The sequence below is a fragment of the Lepidochelys olivacea genome (assembly GCF_965140295.1).
Source record: "Lepidochelys olivacea isolate rLepOli2 genome assembly, chromosome: 1".
Lineage (NCBI taxonomy): Eukaryota > Metazoa > Chordata > Testudines > Cheloniidae > Lepidochelys > Lepidochelys olivacea.
The window spans coordinates 263,917,180-263,936,988 of NC_140411.1; the positions used below are offsets into that span (position 1 = coordinate 263,917,180).

Below are 19,809 nucleotides of genomic sequence, written 5' to 3' on the forward strand. Positions count from 1 at the left end.
ATATTTATAATCAATTTATGTTGGGGTTTTAGAATATTTTCAGTGTTAAAAGTATAATACTGAAAATATTGTAATATTTTATTTGCTTTTTTCTGAACCTCTGCTCAGTTTAGCGTTTGTTTCACTGAGCTGTCTGCAGTGATACCCAGGTCATCTTCTTGTGTAATTACATTTAATTACAGCGGCGTGTCTGAATAGTTCATATCATTATTTCCACCATCCTTTACTTTGTCAACATTAAATTACATTACCACCATGTTGTCCATTCAACTGGCTTTGACAGTCATCTGAAGTTCCTCACAATCTTCTCAAGTAGCCTACAGAACGGTTATCTGCAAAAGTTACCACCTTACCATTCCCAGCTCATGACTGTGTCATATACCACCAATGGTAGCATAAAACCCTATACCACCCCAAAATTAACCTTATGCAATATAATCATCGAAATGTAGGGCTGTAAGGAACCTTGAGAAGTCAAGTCCAGCTCCCTGAGCTGAGGCAGGACCATCCTTGAGAGGCCATGTTCGTAACTAGAGATTTACTCCTACTTGGTTTACCCTCACTCAGCCAGTTTCTAATCCACAACAGTATTTCTTTATTTTGTGTAGCACCTACACCATTATAGTTGATTTCTAGATAGATTGAAAAAAAGCAAAAAGCACAAATTCTACCTCAAAGTTTAGACTAAAAGACATATAGAGAAAGGGTATAATATTAAATGGAATAGTTGAGATGGTAACTGGTCGTGGTTAAGTACTATAATTTACTAAAAACTTAAAAAAAAACAAAAAACCATACATTACCCCCCTCTCCCACAGCCTAGTCATATGTTAGTCAATTTCTTGTAGATATTTTGCTAGCAGTGAATCTTCAAGAAGGCTCTGAATACAGAGAGTAGCAGTCTCGTTGATTCACTCAGGAACAACATTCCACAGAGTGTCATGAAAGAAGTGCTTGCAAGAGGACTGGAAGAGTGGGGCATTGAGCGGCAGCATGAAAGGACAATGAAAATGAGACAAGCATCTTAAGTTTGATGATGTGGAAGAGGGAGTGGAAGGGATGAGATGGTCAGCTTGATGAGTGAGAAATATGATTCTAGCGACAACATTTTTTATGGGTAGGGAGTGGTGAAAGAATGGGAAGTCTGTACAACACTGGTGACTAGGAGTCCAGAGAGAAGACATTTACAGAAAAAAGATTACAAGAACTATCACAACTGCAGTGTGTGGATAGAGAAACGGATTTCTGAACTATTTTGAAAGAACAAGAGACAGCATTTGGATGTGCCTTAGAGGTATGAAGCATAGGAGATGGAAAAGTCAAAGGTGACCTCAAGATACAGGCCTGAGCAACAGGGAGATTGGTGCTTGTCAAATATAAAAGAAATGGAGAAGGCGACGGCTTGCAAGAAAGAAAAGGAATTGCTCTTCGGCTGTGTCAGCTTGAGCTGACACACACCAATAAGAGGAAATGTTGGAGACAGGCCAAGATCCAGAATTGAACAGATGGAGACAAATTAGGAGCAAACAAGTGAACGTGAGTCACTGGGATGGAGATGGTAACTGAAGACCTAAGAGCATATGAGCTCACTTCATGAAAGGATAAAAAACGAGAAGGGGGAAAAAATCAAGAACAAAACAATGAAGGATGAAACTGAGGACCACCACCCAATCAAAAGAGGTAGTCCACAAAAGCCAGGAGATGTAGGTAAAGAACCAGGAAAGAACAGAATAGCAAAAGCTTAGGGTGGCTAAGATGTGGAGGGTATGATCAATGGTATCAAAAGCAGTAGAGCGCTAGAAGGAGGAGCATAAATTAAAAAACCTTAAGATTTGACTAGGAAGAGGTTGTTAGAAGCCTCGATGACAGCAGTTTCAATGGAATAAAGGAGGCAGAAACCAGACTGGAGGGGATCCAGTAGGGAGTTGGAGATGAATGTGGCAGTGGTTGTAAATCATAATATTTGATAAGGTCATGGGTAAAAAGAAAGAGTTAAATGGAGAAGGCACTGGAGAAAAAGGCAAGAGGTTAAATGAAGATGAAGGAGGAAACAGTAGTAGTGAGGCAAAAGGGAATGAGGAATCACTGAAACACACTGAGGTCACAAAAAAGATCATGCAAGTGTGAGGGGGAGGTGGTGTTAGAGGGAGAGAAAGTGGAAGGCAGACAGCGCAAAGAAGTACACTATGATGTCAATCCTCTCTTTAAAAAGTCCGCAAAATCTTGCTAAAAGAAGGTGCAGAGGGAAGTTTAAGGTGAGAATCAACAGTAGTAACAGGCAACAGTGACTTCAGGCATAAAAATCAACAAAGGGGGGGAACTTGTAGTGGAAGAAGTCAATGCAGCCATATAACTTTCTTCATAGACTCCTAGTGATCCAAGGAGATAAAGGAAGTCGGAAAAGAAAGGCTGTGAATGATGACTCTTTTTAGAGATGGAGTGGGCATTCCACTGGGAACAGGAGTAGATTTAGTGAAGTTAGAATATGTAAGTTCAAAGGAATGGGAGCAAGTGATGACAAGGGCAATTCTGCAGGGAGATTGGGGGAAGCCAAAGTTGGGACAAATGTCATCCCAGGCCAGAAAATGGTGGCAGTGAGAGAGAAGAAAGCAAAAACGGGGAGTGAACTGTTGAGGGTTGGGCAGGAAGTACTGACATGAGCGGAGAAGAGAGCTGTGTAAAAGAAGCGGGATGAAGGAGAAGAGCAGGAACTATACCACAGAAGGTTAGTGAATCAACCAGACAAACAGAAATTTTAAGGATTTCATTCAATATGTATAAAACCAAACAAGCAGAATATAAACTATCCAGTGGTTCAATAAGCAAATGGCTAACAAGATCAGTGAGACACAGATGGACAGAAAGATACCAGATGATGTTTCAACAGCGGCTTGCAAAAGTGTCAAAGGGCTTTTTGAAAGTCCACAAAAATTCATCCTGCTCAAAAAAATTCTAGTAGACTTGACTCTCCTTTACAGAAGTTATGCTGGTTTGTTCCCATCACAACACATATGTCTAATTTACAATTCTATATGTAATTTGTTTTCGACCACTTTACCCAACGCTGAAATAATGCTAACTGATCTATAACACCCATGATCACACCGAATGCCTTTTTAAAAAATAGGTACAACATTTGCTAACTTTTAATGCTCCACTGTATTAGCTGATTACAATGTGGATTACAAAATATTGGGAGCAGCTTAACTACTTCATTCTGAAGCTCCTTCAGAATTCTTGTATGAAAAAACATATGGTCCCCTATCAGTTTGTTCCTCCTTGTTCCTAATGTAAAGAAGCTGAATGATTTTCTGAAATGTCCTAATCCTCTTTATTTGCTGTCAGGCATGGGGAAAAATTCTTATCACAGGACCATAGCAGCTAAGACTTCAGATATGGTTGTCTGATGAGAAAAATAAAGAGCAACTAGCAAAAGACTTATTAAAAAAAAAAATTGCGGTTAATTTTTAAGTACATCAGAAGCAGGAAGCCTGCCAAAAATCAGTGGGGCCACTGGACAATCAAGGTGCTAAAGAAACACTCAAGGAAGACAAGGCCATTGCAGAGAAGCAAAATTAATTCTTTGTATCAATCTTCACTGCAGAGGATGTGAGGGAGATTCCCACACCTGAGCCATTCTTTTTAGGGAGGAAATATGAGGCCCTGTCCCAGATTGAGCTGTCAGTAGAGGTGGTTTTGGAACAAACTGATAAACTGAACAGTAATAAGTCACCAGGACTTCATGGTATTCACCCAAGAGTTCTGAAGGAACTCAAATATGAAATTTCAGAACTACTACTGTGGTATGCAACCTATTGCTTAAGTCAGCATGTATTACATGACAGGAGGATAGCTAACGTGAAACCATAATTATAAAAATGCTCCAAAGGCGATCCTGGCAATTACAGGCTGGTAAGTTTAAATTCAGTACCAGGCAAATTGGTTAAAACTATAGTAAAGAACAGAATTATTAGATACATGAACACGATTTGCTGGGGAACAGTCAACACAGCTTTTGTAAAGGGAAATCATGCCTCACCAACCTATTAGAAAAAAGAAAAGGAGTACTTGTGGCACCTTAGAGACTAACCAATTTATTTGAGCATGAGCTTTCGTGAGCTACAGCTCACTTCATCGGATGCATACCGTGGAAACTGCAGCAGACTTTATATACACACAGAGAATATAAAGATATATATATTATATATATAATATATATAAGATAGTGAGTTTGTGTGTGTGATTTTTGGGAGGGGGGTGAGAGAACCTGGATTTGTGCAGGAAATGGCCCAACTTGATTATCATGCACACTGTGTAAAGAGTTGTCACTTTGGATGGGCTATCACCAGCAGGAGAGTGAATTTGTGTGGAGGGGTGGAGGGTGAGAAAACCTGGATTTGTGCTGGAAATGGCCCAACCTGATGATCACTTTAGATAAGCTATTACCAGCAGGACAGTGGGGTGGGAGGAGGTATTGTTTCATATTCTCTGTGTGTATATAAAGTCTGCTGCAGTTTCCACGGTATGCATCCGATGAAGTGAGCTGTAGCTCATGAAAGCTCATGCTCAAATAAATTGGTTAGTCTCTAAGATGCCACAAGTACTCCTTTTCTTTTTGCGAATACAGACTAACACGGCTGTTACTCTGCAACCTATTAGAATTCTTTGAGGGGGTTAATAAACATGTGGACAAGGGTGATCCAGTGGATATAGTGTACTTGGACTTTCAGAAAGCCTCTGACAACGTCCTTCATCAAAGGCTCTTAAGCAAAGAAATGAATGATGGAATAAGAGGGAAGGTCCTCACACAGATCAGTAACTGGTTAAAAAGACAAGAAACAAAGGGTAGGAATATATGGTCCATTTTCACAATGGAGAAAGGTAAATAGCAGGGTCCTCCAAGGATCTATACTGGAACCAGTGAGGTTCAACATATTCATAAATGATTTGGAAAAGGGCAAACAGTAAGGTGGCAAAGTTTGCAGATGATACAAAATTAATTATCTTGAGTAAGTCCAAAGAAGACTGAGAAGAGTTACAAAGAGATCTCACAAAACTGAGCGACTGGGCAACAAAATGGCAGATGAAATTCAATGTTGATAAATGCAAAGTAATGCACATTGTGTTTTCCAAAATGATGGGGTATAAATCAGCTGTTACCACTCAAGAAAGATCTTTGAGTCATAGCGGATAGTTCTCTGAAAACATTACTCAATGTACAGCAGCAATCAAAAAAGCAATGTTAAGAACCATTAGGAAAGGGATAGATAAGATGACAAAAAATGTAATGCCACTATATAAATCCATAGTACGCCCACATCTTGAATACTGTGTGTAGTTTTGGTTGCCCCATCTCAAAAAAGATATATTAGAATTGGAAAAAGTACAGAGAGGGCAACAAAAATTATTAGTGGTATGGAACAGCTTCCATATGCAGAGAGATTTAGAGGATTGGGACTGTTCACTTTAGAAAAGAGATGGTTAGTGGGGGGATATGACAGAGGTCTATAAAATCATAAATGGAGTGAAGGAAGTGTTATTTACCCTTTCACACAACACACGAACCAGGGGTCAACCAATTAAATTAATAGACAGCAGGTTTAAAAACAAACAAAAGGAAATACTTTGCACAGTCGACCTGTGGAACTCATTGCTAGGGAATGTTTTGAATGCCTAAAGTATAACTGGGTTCCAAAAAGAATTTGATAAGTTCATGGAGGACAGGTCCATGAAGGGCTATTACCCAAGATGATCAGGGACACAACCCTATGCACTGGGTGTCCCTAAACCTCTAACTGCTAGAAACTGGGACTGGAAAAGAAGGGATGGATCGCTAGATAAATTGCCCTGTTCTGTTCACCTCCTCTGAAGCATCTGGCACTGGCCACTGTCAAAAGACAACATACTGGGCTAGATGGATGACTGGTTTGACCCCATGTGGCCAGTCTTAAGAAAGGTTGTCCCTCTCTTGGGTTGTGGACTCATTCTCAAAAGTTAAGAATGAAATCAATTACTGTTATGACTGTCTAAAGGCAGTTCTTCAGACAATCATGCACTCTAGGCATTCTGTTTTGGACTACTGTGGAAGGGCTCCTTATTTTTGTTCTTATACTGAGCATGTCTAATTCTCAGACAGAAATATTTAGGTTTGTCTCTTTATGTAAGAGAACTACCATAGTCTCAGTTCTGATGCAATCTAAACAAATATTCAAATATCTAAATATTATAGATGTCTATTTGGTTTTGAAATCTAGATCTGGTCATAGGCAGTAACACTGGTTTAGCCTTTTACTAATACTACCATTTGTTGTCTCCACAAATATTTTACTCGTTGTATCCCACACTCCAGCTTCAAGCCAGTAGAAGAAAAAAAAAACTGACAGGGCAGAAACATTCACACTGAGCTCTACAGTCACATCTGTATTAAGTCCAGGAGATGGTTTGGTGTATATATAGACACATGGGTTTGTTTTTGTTAAGCTCACTGTGGAAAATCTATATTCTTCCACTACAGTGCTGTAGGACACTAAGAACACATTTCCATCAAGCACAACTTAGCCTGAAATGCAGGTGGGCTTAGTGGTTAAAAGCTTTTATTAAACATGCATGTGCAATGTCATCTGTTGTAAGCTTGATAATATTCAAGTGTAACTTTATAGTTAAGCACCGACATAGCACATTCTCCTTTATCTCCTCTCTCAATACCTGTGTAATTTTTGTCAGTCTTAGACCAAGATCACAATCATTAGCCCACTGTATGGAGTCAAGAAATTGAAACCATGTGAATGGTAGTTGCTGGAGCCTGGTAATCTGGCAGCTTCAAGTATGTAGATCTGATTGTTCTGCACTTATAGCGCTAAAGATCCAGAAATATTTACTTTTCAGGTTTGCTGCCCCTAAGGGTAAGTTTTCAGAAATAATGGCCAGGATTGTCTTTCAGTACTATGAACAATGACAAAGCACTTTCTAAATTTTCAAAAAGAGATCCCCTCCTCAGAAAGAAGTAAGGAAGACTTCAGTCATAGTGGTAGTTATGTCCATCATGAAACACATGTCCGCAAATCTGCCTGTCTTGATCTCCTTAACTCTGACCGTCTCAGCCCCAGCTCAGTTTCTTAGGTATGCTCCAAATAGGTCACAATCACATAAATTTTGATCACTGCCTTTCATGCAACTGCAAGATCTCTAAAACTGAAGTTGCATTTAGTAACTGAATAAGTGACATAAATCAAGGTGATGAACTTCTGGATCTCATTTTTCATTTTACAGAAGTGAGAACTTTTTTTATGGACAAATTGCCATTTTCTGCTTCCACAGATTTCATATGCAGAGCGGTCACATACATGTAACACTTAGAAGAGAACTACTCTTTTCAGAAAGACTCATGCATTTGGCAAGTTACAAAAAAATCTGCTATTAAATAAATATTTAGATTTCCATGAATTGTGAGAAGTGTCCTCAGTTTTTCATATTGATTTAACATACTCTTCTGTACCACATGCAAACTTTAAGATTACTTGGACCAGGGCCGTCAGTACTGCCTTCTGGTGATTCAGGATTTTATTTGATTTTATTTTTATTTTTAAACCCAAGGAACTCAGGGTGATTTGATGTTTTCCAGACATTTCTCTTCGTAAAAAAAGTCAACTAAGTCTGTGGCTAATTTTTAAAAATACAGATGTTTAGTTTGGAAATTAATATTTGACACTATGTTAAGCTACCTGGCCCTGACAGCACCAAAGGCTTCAGTTCAGCAAGGTACTTAAACACATGGCTAACTTTAAGCACCTCAGGTGTCCCATCAAAGTCAATGGGAGTGCTCACGTGCTTGAAGTTAGATCCCTGCTTAAGTACCTTGCTGAATCTAGGCCTACAATTGCAATTATTATATTGGTAACGAACAAGTAGTACAGAGGACCTTTCCCATCTAAAGGGAATCAAATTACACTATAAAAATAGCAAATCAAATTGTTGTTTATTTTACTACAAAGCCTACTCAGGCTTGCTTGGCAAAAACAACTGTCTTTGAACTATCTGACTGTAGTTTGCAATATAGCTTTATTCTTCATCTTAAACTAACTGTCCGTGACATTTGCCAGGTTCTAGAAGCTACTAAACTACCTACTTTGTCCTCCTTGGGGAAAAGAAAAGAAAAAAAGAAAAGATACTTACTAGTAACTTACTAGAGGTTACTTACTAGTAACCTTTGTGCATTCACACTTACAGGATATTGCACTCCTGGCATCGAGGTACAGTTGTGCCCTGAAAAGCTGTCTCTATAGAGGAGTGCACAAGAGAGCTTGTGTGAGGGTAACAGTGCACTTTTTTTAGGCTTTGTCTACACCACAGAACTGTCTCAAAGAAGTTATGCTGTTTCAATTAAAGTGCTTTAATTAAACCGCTGTTGCATGTCCACACTATGATCCTTGTGTCTGGTGACAGAGCACATCCACACTAGCAGCTCTTGCATTGACAGAGAGCAGTGCACTTTGGGAAGCTATCCCACTAAGCAACTGGCCACAGGATACTTTGGGAAGAGTTTGCAATACCTCCTGGGGCAAGTACAGCGTAGCATGATGCAGGTTTCTCAATCCCATCATTCCATGGGCATCCTACTAGATTGCCAGCTGCTTTTCAGTTGACATGGATAGGGGGAGGAGGACAGGAGGGGTGTGTGCGTGCGCGAGAGAGAGCATGCGAGCGTCGGGGAGACAGTGTGTGTGTTCGGGAAGCGTGAGAGAGATTGTGTATGTGAGAGACAGTGTGTGTTGAAGCGTGTACGTTATGGGAAGAGGCTACTGAGCAGAGCTTAGGACTGATGTGCGTGAGGGAGGGGTGTCCCTGTCCCCCAGGTTTGGTTGCTTGGGCTGCTGTCTGAATTAAGCGAGAGCTTGCTGACACACTCTCCCCCAGTTCACCCCTCCCTCCGCACACTGGTCCCCAGCTCTGCTCAGCAACCTCTTCCCCTAACACCGCTCTCTCCCCCTCCTCCCCTCCAGCTGCTCACTTTGCCTGCCAGCTGATTCCACATTAATGATTTTGTGATTCCCTTTGAGTTCTCCCACATACTCCTCAGATACCAGGAGCTGCATCCTCATCACCTCTGAGAGCTCTCCACCCTGAGAAATGTCAAAGTTTCCCAGAGTTTTGAAAGGGGAGGGGTATAGTGAGCAGAGCGGTCACGGTGGACACTGGGGGAGGCCAGTTACGTCAACATAATGAACGGCAGAATCTACACTGATGCTTTGTCACTTTAACTTTGTCACAAAAAGCTTTACGCCTCTCATCGAGGTGGTTTTATTTTGTTTGCAAAACAGCAGAGTTTTGCTGCCAAAAGTAGCTTTGTAGTGTGTACACCTCCACTGTTTTGCTAGCAAAAGCTACCTTTTGCTGACAAAACTGTGTAGTGTAGACAAGGGCTTTCATACAGTGGACAACATCTCCCAGCTGAAAAGTCCTATGTTATGTAGGGCTTGGAGGTAGAGGGGAAGGTGGAGATGCAGTAACACAGAGGCAACTCTAGGAACAACAGCTACTGGTAAATAACCTCTTTCTCCTAGGAGAGCCTCTGAGTATTCTAATTTGCAGAGAGATTATCAAACAGTGCTCTACCAGAAGTGCACCAGGCAAGGATTTCTTCGCTAAATGCACGCTGTAGCACTGCATTCCCAAACTATGCATCAGAGCAGAATGCTAAATCCAAGGATCAATGTCTGGTGAAAGTGTACATTGAACTTCAAGTTGCTGCTCTGCAAATCTCCACCAGGAAATCTTAGCTAAGGCCTGCCACTGATACAGTGGGTCTTGCAAAACAGGTCTTTAAATCAAGGAGTACTGGTTTCCTAGCTGACATGTAGGAATGTTCTATACACCACCTATCCCAATATGAAAGTCTATTTGGTAATGGGTTCTACCTGGCATTTCTCCCTAAATGCTACAAGTAGCCCATTAGTATTTTCTAAAGAGCTCTCTCTCTTTTCAGGTTTAAGAAAAAAAAAAGTACCCTCACTACATCTACAGTATGTAGACAAGATTCTTAAGTGGGAATGGGATTGGGGGGAAATACATTGAGGTAAGTGGAAATTTGAGACCACCTTATGCATGAAGCTGGAATGGGGCTTGTCTTTGTGTACTACAGTATATAAGGTTGAGTGGCCATCAAAGCACTGATCTCATGCTTCTAGAAGGGGTAATACCGATCAGGAAAGCTAATTTTGATTAATAAATGTTGAAGAGGCTCATGCAAGATGCTCATACACAGGACCTATCAGCTTCATTAAAACAAAATTTAGGGGTCATGAAAGGAGAGGCAGGAAGTACATTTAACATAACTTTAAGGAACCTGGAGACTGTAGGATGAGAGAAGATGGATTTGTCCCCAACAAAATTGCAAGAAAGCAAAATATTGCTATCAAATGGACTTTTATGGAGAGTATGGCTAGGCCCTGAAACTTAAGATGTAGGAGATACTCTAGAACTGCAAGGATCTCCACTGGAGATGGAGTGAGTCCCTTACCTATGGCCCAGACAGTTAACTCTTTCCATTTTTGCATATTGCATTTTAGGATAGAGAACCTCCTGGATTGCAAGAGGGATGTCTGAACCCTCCAAAATCAGAAACTGTCTTCCAATTAGCCTCCGCACTGCAAGATGGAGCAGAATACGGACGCTGGACTTCAGAAAAGCGGACTTTGACTCCCTCAGGGAACTGATGGGCAAGATCCCCTGGGAGAATAACATGAGGGGGAAAGGAGTCCAGGAGAGCTGGCTGTATTTTAAAGAATCCTTATTGAGGTTACAGGGACAAACCATCCCGATGTGTAGAAAGAATAGTAAATATGGCAGGTGACCAGCTTGGCTTAACAGTGAAATCCTTGCTGATCTTAAATACAAAAAAGCAGCTTACAAGAAGTGGAAGATTGGACAAATGACCAGGGATGAATATAAAAATATTGCTCGGGCATGCAGGAGTGAAATCAGGAAGGCCAAATCACACCTGGAGTTGCAGCTAGCGAGAGATGTTAAGAGTAACAAGAAGGGGTTTCTTCAGGTATGTTAGCAACAAGAAGAAAGTCAAGGAAAGTGTGGGCCCCTTACTGAATTGGGGAGGCAACCTAGTGACAGAGGATGTGGAAAAAGCTAATGTACTCAATGCTTTTTTTGCCTCTGTCTTCACAAACAAGGTCAGCTCCCAGACTACTGCACTGGGCAGCACAGCATGGGGAGGATGTGACCAGCCCTCTGTGGAGAAAAGTGGTTCGCGACTATTTAGAAAAACTGGACGAGTACAAGTCCATGGGGCCGAATGTATTGCATCCGAGAGTGCTAAAGGAGTTGGAGGATGTGATTGCAGAGCCATTGGCCATTATCTTTGAACTCTCATGGCGATCAGGGGAAGTCCCGGAAGACTAGAAAAAGGCTAACGTAGTGCCCATCTTTAAAAAAGGGAAGGAGGAACTACAGGCCAGTCAGCCTCACCTCGGTCCCTGGAAAAAAAACATGGAGCAGGTCCTCAAGGAATCAATTCTGAAGCACTTAGAGGAGAGGAAAGGAAAGTGATCAGGAACACTCAGCATGAATTCACCAAGGGCAAGTCATGCCTGACTAATCTAACTGCCTTCTATGATGAGAAAACTGGTTCTGTGGATGAAGGGAAAGCAGTGGACGTGTTGTTCCTTGACTTTAGCAAAGCTTTTGACACGGTCTCCCACAGTATTCTTGCAAGCAAGTTAAAGAAGTGTGGGCTGGATGAATGGACTATACGGTGGATAGAAAGCTAGCTAGATTGTCAGGCTCCACGGGTAGAGATCAATGGCTCCATGTCTAGTTGGCAGCCGGTATCAAGTGGAGTGCCCCAAGGGTCAGTCCTGGGGCTGGTTTTGTTCAATATCTTCATAAATGATCTGGAGGATGGTGTGGATTGCACCCTCAGCAAGTCTGCAGATGACACTAAACTGGGAGGAGAGGTAGATATGCTGGAGGGTAGGGATAGGATACAGAGGGACCTAGACAAGAGGATTGGCCCAAAAGAAAGCTGAGGAGGTTCAACAAGGACAAGTGCAGAGTCCTGCACTTAGGATGGAAGAATCCCATGCACCGCTACAGACTAGGGACCAAAAGGCTCGGCAGCAGTTCTGCAGAAAAGGACCTAGGGGTTACAGTGGATGAGAAGCTGGATAGGACTCAACAGTGCCCTTGTTGCCAAGAAGGCCAATGGCATTTTGGGATGTATAAGTAGGGGCATTGCCAGCAGATCGAGGGACGTGATCGTTCCCCTCTATTCGACATTGGTGAGGCCTCATCTGGAGTACTGTGTCCAGTTTTGGGCCCCACACTACAAGAAGGATGTGGAAAAATTGGAAAGAGTCCAGCAGAGGGCAACAAAAATGATTAGGGGACTGGAACACATGAGTTATGAGGAGAGGCTGAGGGAACTGGGATTGTTTAGTCTACGGAAGAGAAGAATGAGGATTTGATAGCTGCTTTCAACTACCTGAAAGGGGGTTCTAAAGAGGATGGCTCTAGACTGTTCTCAGTGTTAGCAGATGACAGAACAAGGAGTAATGGTCAAGTTGCAGTGGGGGAGATTTAGGTTGGATATTGGGAAAAACTTTTTCACTAGGAGGGTGGTGAAACACTGGAATGCGTTACCTAGCGAGGTGGTGGAATCTCCTTCCTTAGAAGTTTCTAAGGTCAGGCTTGACAAAGCCCTGGCTGGGATGATTTAATTGGGGATCGGTCCTGCTTTGAGCAGGGGGTTGAACTAGATGACCTCCTGAGGTCCCTTCCAACCCTGATATTCTATGATTCTCTCTCTGAGCTGGGATGCAGAATCTTCCCTTGCTATTGAGGCAGACATCCAGAGATATAAGGCAGCAGGTATGGTGGTTCTCTGGGCCACCTGCAGAAGATCTAGACACCAGTGCCGATGAGGCCACATTGTGGCAATTAATATGATGTTGACAGTCTGACCTGATTTTCTTATGACCTCGAGGATTAAGAGAATGGAATGGAAGACATAGAAGATGTTGACTCCAGCCCACCAGAAACACATCCTTAAGAAGGGTTTCGCCCGAGTGCTCTTGTGCGATACACTTGGCATCTGGTCTTTTGTTCAGTCACAAATATATCTATTATTGGTTGGGCCCATCTGTGAAATAGCACACTGGCTGCTGGATTCAAGGACTGCTTGTATGGATGATCCTGAGACTTCCTGCTAAGCAAGTCTGCCCACACGTTCACCTCGCCTGCAAGGCAAAGAGCTACTGGGTGGCTTTGGATGCACCGCAGCCAAAGATATTTGTGGAAGGAAGAAGAGAGCTACAAATACACAGTACTCCTCCCTATCTGCTGCTGTGTTACATGACAGTGGTATGGTCTGTAAGCACACATACTACACACTGTTGCAGAGATAGCCGAAAGGCTTTGAGGACCCACCAAGTTGACTTAAGTTCCAGTATCTTGATAAGGGGTATAGACTCAAGTGTTTCCCAGCCTATGTCCTTGGCAGTCTTTGTAATGCACACCCCAGACCAGATTGGAGGCACTGGTGAGGATTATGATGTTAAGAGAGAGGAGAGCAAAAGGTATCCCCTGGAGGACATGGTCCTTGTGACTTATTTGTATTGCAGCAGTGCCTGTTCCCACTAATGAAGCTATTGGAACACTTGAGAAGGAACAGTCTCCTTTGAAGACCGTACATTTGGCATGGCCAGTGGTGTAAAAGTCTCATGTTCAGACAAGCAAAGGGTGTGAGAGAGTGATGAAACCATCAGGCCTAATAGTGTTGGGGGTGGGAGTGGGGGGGAGGAAATCACGTAGTACATACTGGTTATTCCCTGAGAATTGCCAGAGGGTCTTGAATTTGAAAACTTTCTTGTGGAAGACAGACTGGCCTGAGTGGAGTCCAAGACTCTTCTGATTAAAATGATTCTTCGTACAGGTTGAAGTGTCAATTTCTTCCAGTTAACAGTCCCAAAAAGACTGGAAGAAGTTGCATATGTAATGATCTCTGAGGAGAGGTCCTTCAGTGAGTTAGCCCTCAGGAGCCAGTCATCAAAAATATGGGTAGACAAATATTCCTTCATGTCTGAGATGTGCACCAGCCACTGTGAGGCACTTGTTGGGGCTGTAGACAAGTCAAAATTGGTAGCATACTTGATGTAAGCATGTTTGATTGCCAGATAAAAGCAGGCACTCTTTAAATTGTGAGCTGCACACCTATCCACTGGTATAAGGAAGAGATGTCCCCTAGAGAGCATCCTGAACTTGAATGCTTTTATATATCTGTTCTGAATTCTGAGGTCAAGAATCTCAGAAAGTTGCTCTTGTTGGGGGATCAGGAAATAGGATTTTATTCTCACTTTCCCTGAGTTTTCCTGCAGACACTGTTCAGTGTCCCACCTCTCTGACTCACTTCTTGAAAAAGGAAATCCACTTCTTCCACCAGGATGCTCTTATAGGATGGGTGTTTGAAGAGAAAGGTGAGGGTGGCAAGATGGTCATGTATGAAACTAGATGGAATCTGTCACAAATGGTGTCCAGTAACCAGCAATCAGAAGTAATCATGCAACAGGTGCTGCAGAAAGACAAAGTCCGAAAGTGTGAATGTATGGAGAGGAGATGTAGACTGGAGACATGGTACATGACTCAGACAGTCAAAATTGCTTTTTAGAAGCGGATGTTGAGGGGTGTGACAATGCACAGAGAGGAAGCCTACTTTTATACTGCTGAGGTTATTTGCCAGTAGCAGGTTTAAGAGGTGGCTGATATCACTTCTGGGGATGTATCCCTTGGTGTTGCCTGGGAGCTTGTCTTTGGAAGCAAAATGACAGGCAGAAAAACCTCAGAGTTGAGGAAGAGAACTGCGTTAATTGCAGGGAGTGGAGAGTGGCCATGATCATCTCTAGGTCTTCATCATTTTGTGCCTAAAAAGGGCAGTGCCCTCAAAAGGGAATTGCCCAATCCCACCCCAGGATCCAGGTAAAAGACCAGAAGCACCTCCCAAGAGCCATTCCTGTGGCCATTTTTCTTGCACTAGCATCTAAGGCAACCCAGGCTGCTCTTCAAGAGCATCAAGCAAGTATATAACTATTTGTGACCAGAGTCTTGGCCACTTCCTTCTGTTCCTTGAACAAGGATTCAAGGCTGGGGCTTATGGCATCAAACAAACCATAACTGTAGTGGGATATCACAGCTTTATAGCTGGCCACTTGAAGGCCTACTGAACCACGTAAGTAAGCTCTCCTGCCAAAACATCCAAATTTCATCTCTCTCTCTGACAGAGTGTTGCCCTTAAGTGTCCTATGTCTTGTTCCCCTTAAGTCTCCTTTATTACAGATACAATCATGGAGTTTGCCAAAGGAGGCTGCAGCAGGAACTGGTGTCTTTTAGGGTATATCCTATCACTATCTTGGATACAGGCAGGGCCAAAATATTTTTTAAAGACATATTTTTGGCTGGACTGAGAAGGCTGAAGCCAGTAGGCAGAGGCAGTTTCTCCCCGATCTGCACCTGTAATATGTTGAACAGGGGGAATCACAGGATTTCTCCAGTGCTGTGACCCCTTGCTTGCAGCTAGCTGGAGAAGTATTTGCGATTGCCCAATAGTTTCTGAAACATTAGTCAGAAGGGAAAAGAGATGAAGCACTTATCTGGTCCTCTGATGAGGTGACACCTGTATGTTTCTCTAAAGGGGATTTATATGGTTCCTAGGAAGAAACCTCATTGTATTTCTCAGATGAAGGACAGAATACCTGCAGATCTGAGGAATCTGGTGAAAGCAAGGAAGATTGCATTGACACCAAGTGAGGAATAGAGATGCTGGTAAAAGCACTGATGCTAGAGGAGGAGATTGTGCTGAAAGGAGTATTGGCATGGATGTCAGTGTGAAGGTCTATGCCAGAGTTGATCTTGCAGCCTCCAGCAGGTCTTTCATGGAGTCCCATATGTAAGGCCACAAGATGAGGTGAAGACTGTCTGGATCTAAGGCAAGGGAAGGGGACCAGAATCTTGAGGTCAAATTGGGGGACCCTCCGGTTTTATTTCTGAAAGAGTCCAAGGTACCCTGCAGCAGTTCCAGATTGAGACTGGAGAAGTCAGCGAAGTCAGGCAGCAAACCATGTGATGTGGTGGCTAGTAGCCTCCATGGTGCATTCCCCACTCAGGCATGGAGAGATCAAAGTTTTATCAGGACCTGCAGCAATGAGGAGTCCAGTTGGTGCTGAGATGTCTAGCTCTAGCGGCACGTGGAGAAGAGGTGACAGTTTAAGTACTGTTTAAGTGTCTTCCAGGCCCTCATGAGTCGAGAGAGCACTTCCTCCTTTTCTTCTGTTTATGTCTCTCTTGTAGGGAGATGTGCTTCCTCTTCTCCTTCCTTTTAGCCAGATGGGCCTCTGAGTGGATCTCAGTGCCAAGATAGGGACAATGGAGGATAGGTTTGGTGTCAGAGCAGAGGGCAGTAGTGCTGAGTGAGGGTAGGCAGCAAAATGTAGGAGCTGCCTGCATCACCACCAATGCTACTGGGACCTGAATAGATGGTGCTGATTTGGTCTTCGATGTCACTTTTAGTTTAGCCTGCTTTGAGACCTGACAGGTTCCCAAGACATGGGAAGGGTGTCTACACTGACCTGTCCTATGCTACTCTAAACTAACAATTTTCTTGTAAACATCAAGCTAGACTAAGGGAAGTTCTAGCCTGAGGAAATGAAAGCACGTTCAGTTTGCTCTCTGTAGTTGCAGCAAATGAACAGAGGTGGGTGGGAGCTGGCTGACCTCCTTTATACAAAGTAGGGCAATGCAGTCATCCTCACACGAGATCTTCTGAGCACCCTACAACAGACACTGCTATTTGAGGCAGTTCCACAGCAAAGTGAGAATTCACAGTGGCCCTCAAGCAAGAAATCAACTGTTGCTTGTCTTTCTAGCTACTCTAATTGCATTTGAGCACATAACTATCACTGAAAAGCCCAGACTTAATTTCTGCCTCTGATTAAAGTACTAACCAACATTACATTCAAAAGAGGCTTTGCATGACGTAGGCCAAGCAACACACTTCTCTTGGGTCCAATTTCCTTCTCCTTCCCTCTGGCTATGACTCACTTCAGTTCTCTTTGCTCCACTCTCTCTCAAGCCTTCTGGCCACCTTCCTCTATGAATAGCAGCTCAATATTGCTGGGCCTGATATGACTCAGCCTACACCCAGACTGCCACTATTGTCCTTGTCCTACAGGCAAAAAGCCCTGCATTTTTACTTGCCTGGATAGCACTTCACTTATCTGGGGCATCCAGGCAATAGGATTTCCCTCAGCCTGTTTGCTCCCTTAATTGTCTGATATTCAGTGAATTCCTCATGAGTTTACTGCTTCTGGTATACTTAAAGAATTTCCAGCTATTTGTTTTTATATCTAACTTCTGTTCAGATACCCTCTTAGGATAGGTCTACCCTACAAGCACTATAGCAGAACTACAGCATGGACACTTGCTACAGTCACAGAAGGGTTTTTTCTGTCACAGTAGTTAATCCATCCCCTTGAAAGGCAGTTAGCTAGGTCAATGGAAGAATTTCTCCATTGACCTAGAAGTGTGTATACCGAGGCTTAGGCTGATTCGAGGGTGTGAATTTTTCACACCCCATGGGCAACATAGTTAGACTGACTTAAGTTTTAGGTGTAGACTAGGCCATAGCCTAATTTCCATCTAAGATTTTACCTGGAGTGAGTTAATGCTTCTATTTACTTCACTTCGACTGGATGTCCAGTTTCTGAAGTTTGGGTTAAATAAGCTATTGAATCTTGCTTCTAAGCCATACTGGCTTATCACCAGTACTCCTTATGTACTTATTTCAATAACAAAACATTTAAAGTTAATGAAAACAAGGTGATTAGGTTCTCCTCCAAAAAACAAACATTCCTCTGAAGTGTTGGAAACCCAAACATACCAGCATTTTGCCAGAACAGGAGACGCAGTCAAACAAAACTAGTCTAATTTCACGAACAAAGCTGAGCGAAGTATGATAAAGTGAACTATTGATCAATAAGGAAGTCAATTTGATTTTTAAAATCTCTGGTTTTAATTATCTATGGGATAGTAAGGCAAATAATTAATTTTAATATACAGTGTACCTTTGTTCTTCTGATGCAATGATGCCTGTGAATGGCTATAAAAATTAATACAATAATAGTTTCTTGGGTGCCTGAAGTCATTTGTGTCTTTTGGATTCATACCATGCACACAGCAGAAAGTAAAAAGTATGTTCCCCTCACTCTCCTTAGAAATAAGTACACCGGACCCTCGCTGGAACGCACGCATATATAGCGCGAATTTGCATATAACACGGTCACGGCCATGGATCCCAAATTTAATTATTTTAATTACAGGTTTCAGAGTAACAGCCGTGTTAGTCTGTATTCGCAAAAAGAAAAGGAGTACTTGTGGCACCTTAGAGACTAACCAATTTATTTGAGCATGAGCTTTCGTGAGCTACAGCTCACTTCATCGGATGAAGTGAGCTGTAGCTCACGAAAGCTCATGCTCAAATAAATTGGTTAGTCTCTAAGGTGCCACAAGTATTCCTATTATTTTAATTGCAATTCATTTTAACGCAGTCCCCGCATGGATCCCAAATCCGGCGTTCTAGCTAGGGTCCGGTGTACTGCCTCACGTCTTTATTCCTGTTTAAATGAGATTTACTCACAGCTTCAGAGTTATCGATGAAAGGGTCTGTTTCATCATAGCCATAACCTATATCAATCAGATCCTGCAAACGATCCTTTCGATGCTTGTGAAACTTCCCACCCTGCAAAGAAAACAAAACTGTGGTAAGCCAGTCTGGGAATCACACTGTTCTGGTATCAAATGAAGTCTGTGACATAGAAACAAGAATCCTGGAAGGATGGCTCAATTTAGGAGACTACTAATCAGATAAGAGTTTTTCACCTCTTCGACACCTAGGACAACTCTGAACTAGTGAATATAGAAACCAAAAAGCCATTAATATCCAATGGCTATATTTTAAACTTATGCAAAAAAATTAGTTGGTGATGTGTGTAAATTCTTTATAACATCCACACCAGAAATCATGAGCAAAGCTGACATTCAAGTTGACCAAATGGCGGTTGACGCATGAAGGGACATATGAATCTTTAGCGCATCTGGCACATAAACATCTTGCGATGCCGGCTACAACAGTGCCATGTGAATGTCTGTTCTCACTTTCAGATGACACTGTAAACAAGAAGCGGGCAGCATTATCTCCTCTAAATGTAAAAAAATTGTTCAGCCAATTGCTCAAACAAGAAGTAGGACTGAGTTGACTTGTAGACCTTAATGTTTTACATAGTTTTTGTTTTATGAATGCAGGTTTTGTGGGTTGTTTTTTTTTAAAACAAATTCTACATTTGTAATTTCATCTTTCATGATAAAGAGATTGCACTACAGTATTTGTATTAGGTGAATTGAAAAATACTATTTCTTTTGTTTTTATAGTGCAAATATTTGTAAACAAAAATATAAAGTGAGCACTGTACACTTTGTATTTTGTGTTGTAATTGAAATCAATATATTTGAAAATGTAGAAAACATCCAAAAATATTTAAATAAATGGTATTCTGTTAACAGCGCAATTAATCGAGGTTAGTTTTTTTAATAGCTTGACAACCCTTATCATAAAGTATTATAGCTGCAGGTAGACAAACTAATTTGAACAAGACCGAAGCCCTCTTCTCCCTCCCTCCCCCCCCCCCTTTTTTTTTTTTTTTAAAGACAAGATGACTTGAGCATATCCCTTTCAATATGAAATGGCAACTATGG

General features: G+C 42.1%; 1 protein-coding gene across 2 annotated transcripts in view; it reads right to left on the bottom strand.

Moving 5' to 3' along the window:
- Positions 1-19,809, bottom strand: part of UBN2 (ubinuclein 2) — a gene marked incomplete at its 5' end in the record, with an annotated part of 101,717 nt that overhangs the window by 67,092 nt on the left and 14,816 nt on the right. For both annotated transcript variants that reach the window (XM_084629500.1, XM_084629499.1), the window contains one exon: positions 18,695-18,796. In XM_084629500.1, the coding sequence (XP_084485626.1) occupies positions 18,695-18,796 (102 nt within the window). The remainder of the gene's footprint in view (positions 1-18,694; positions 18,797-19,809) is intronic.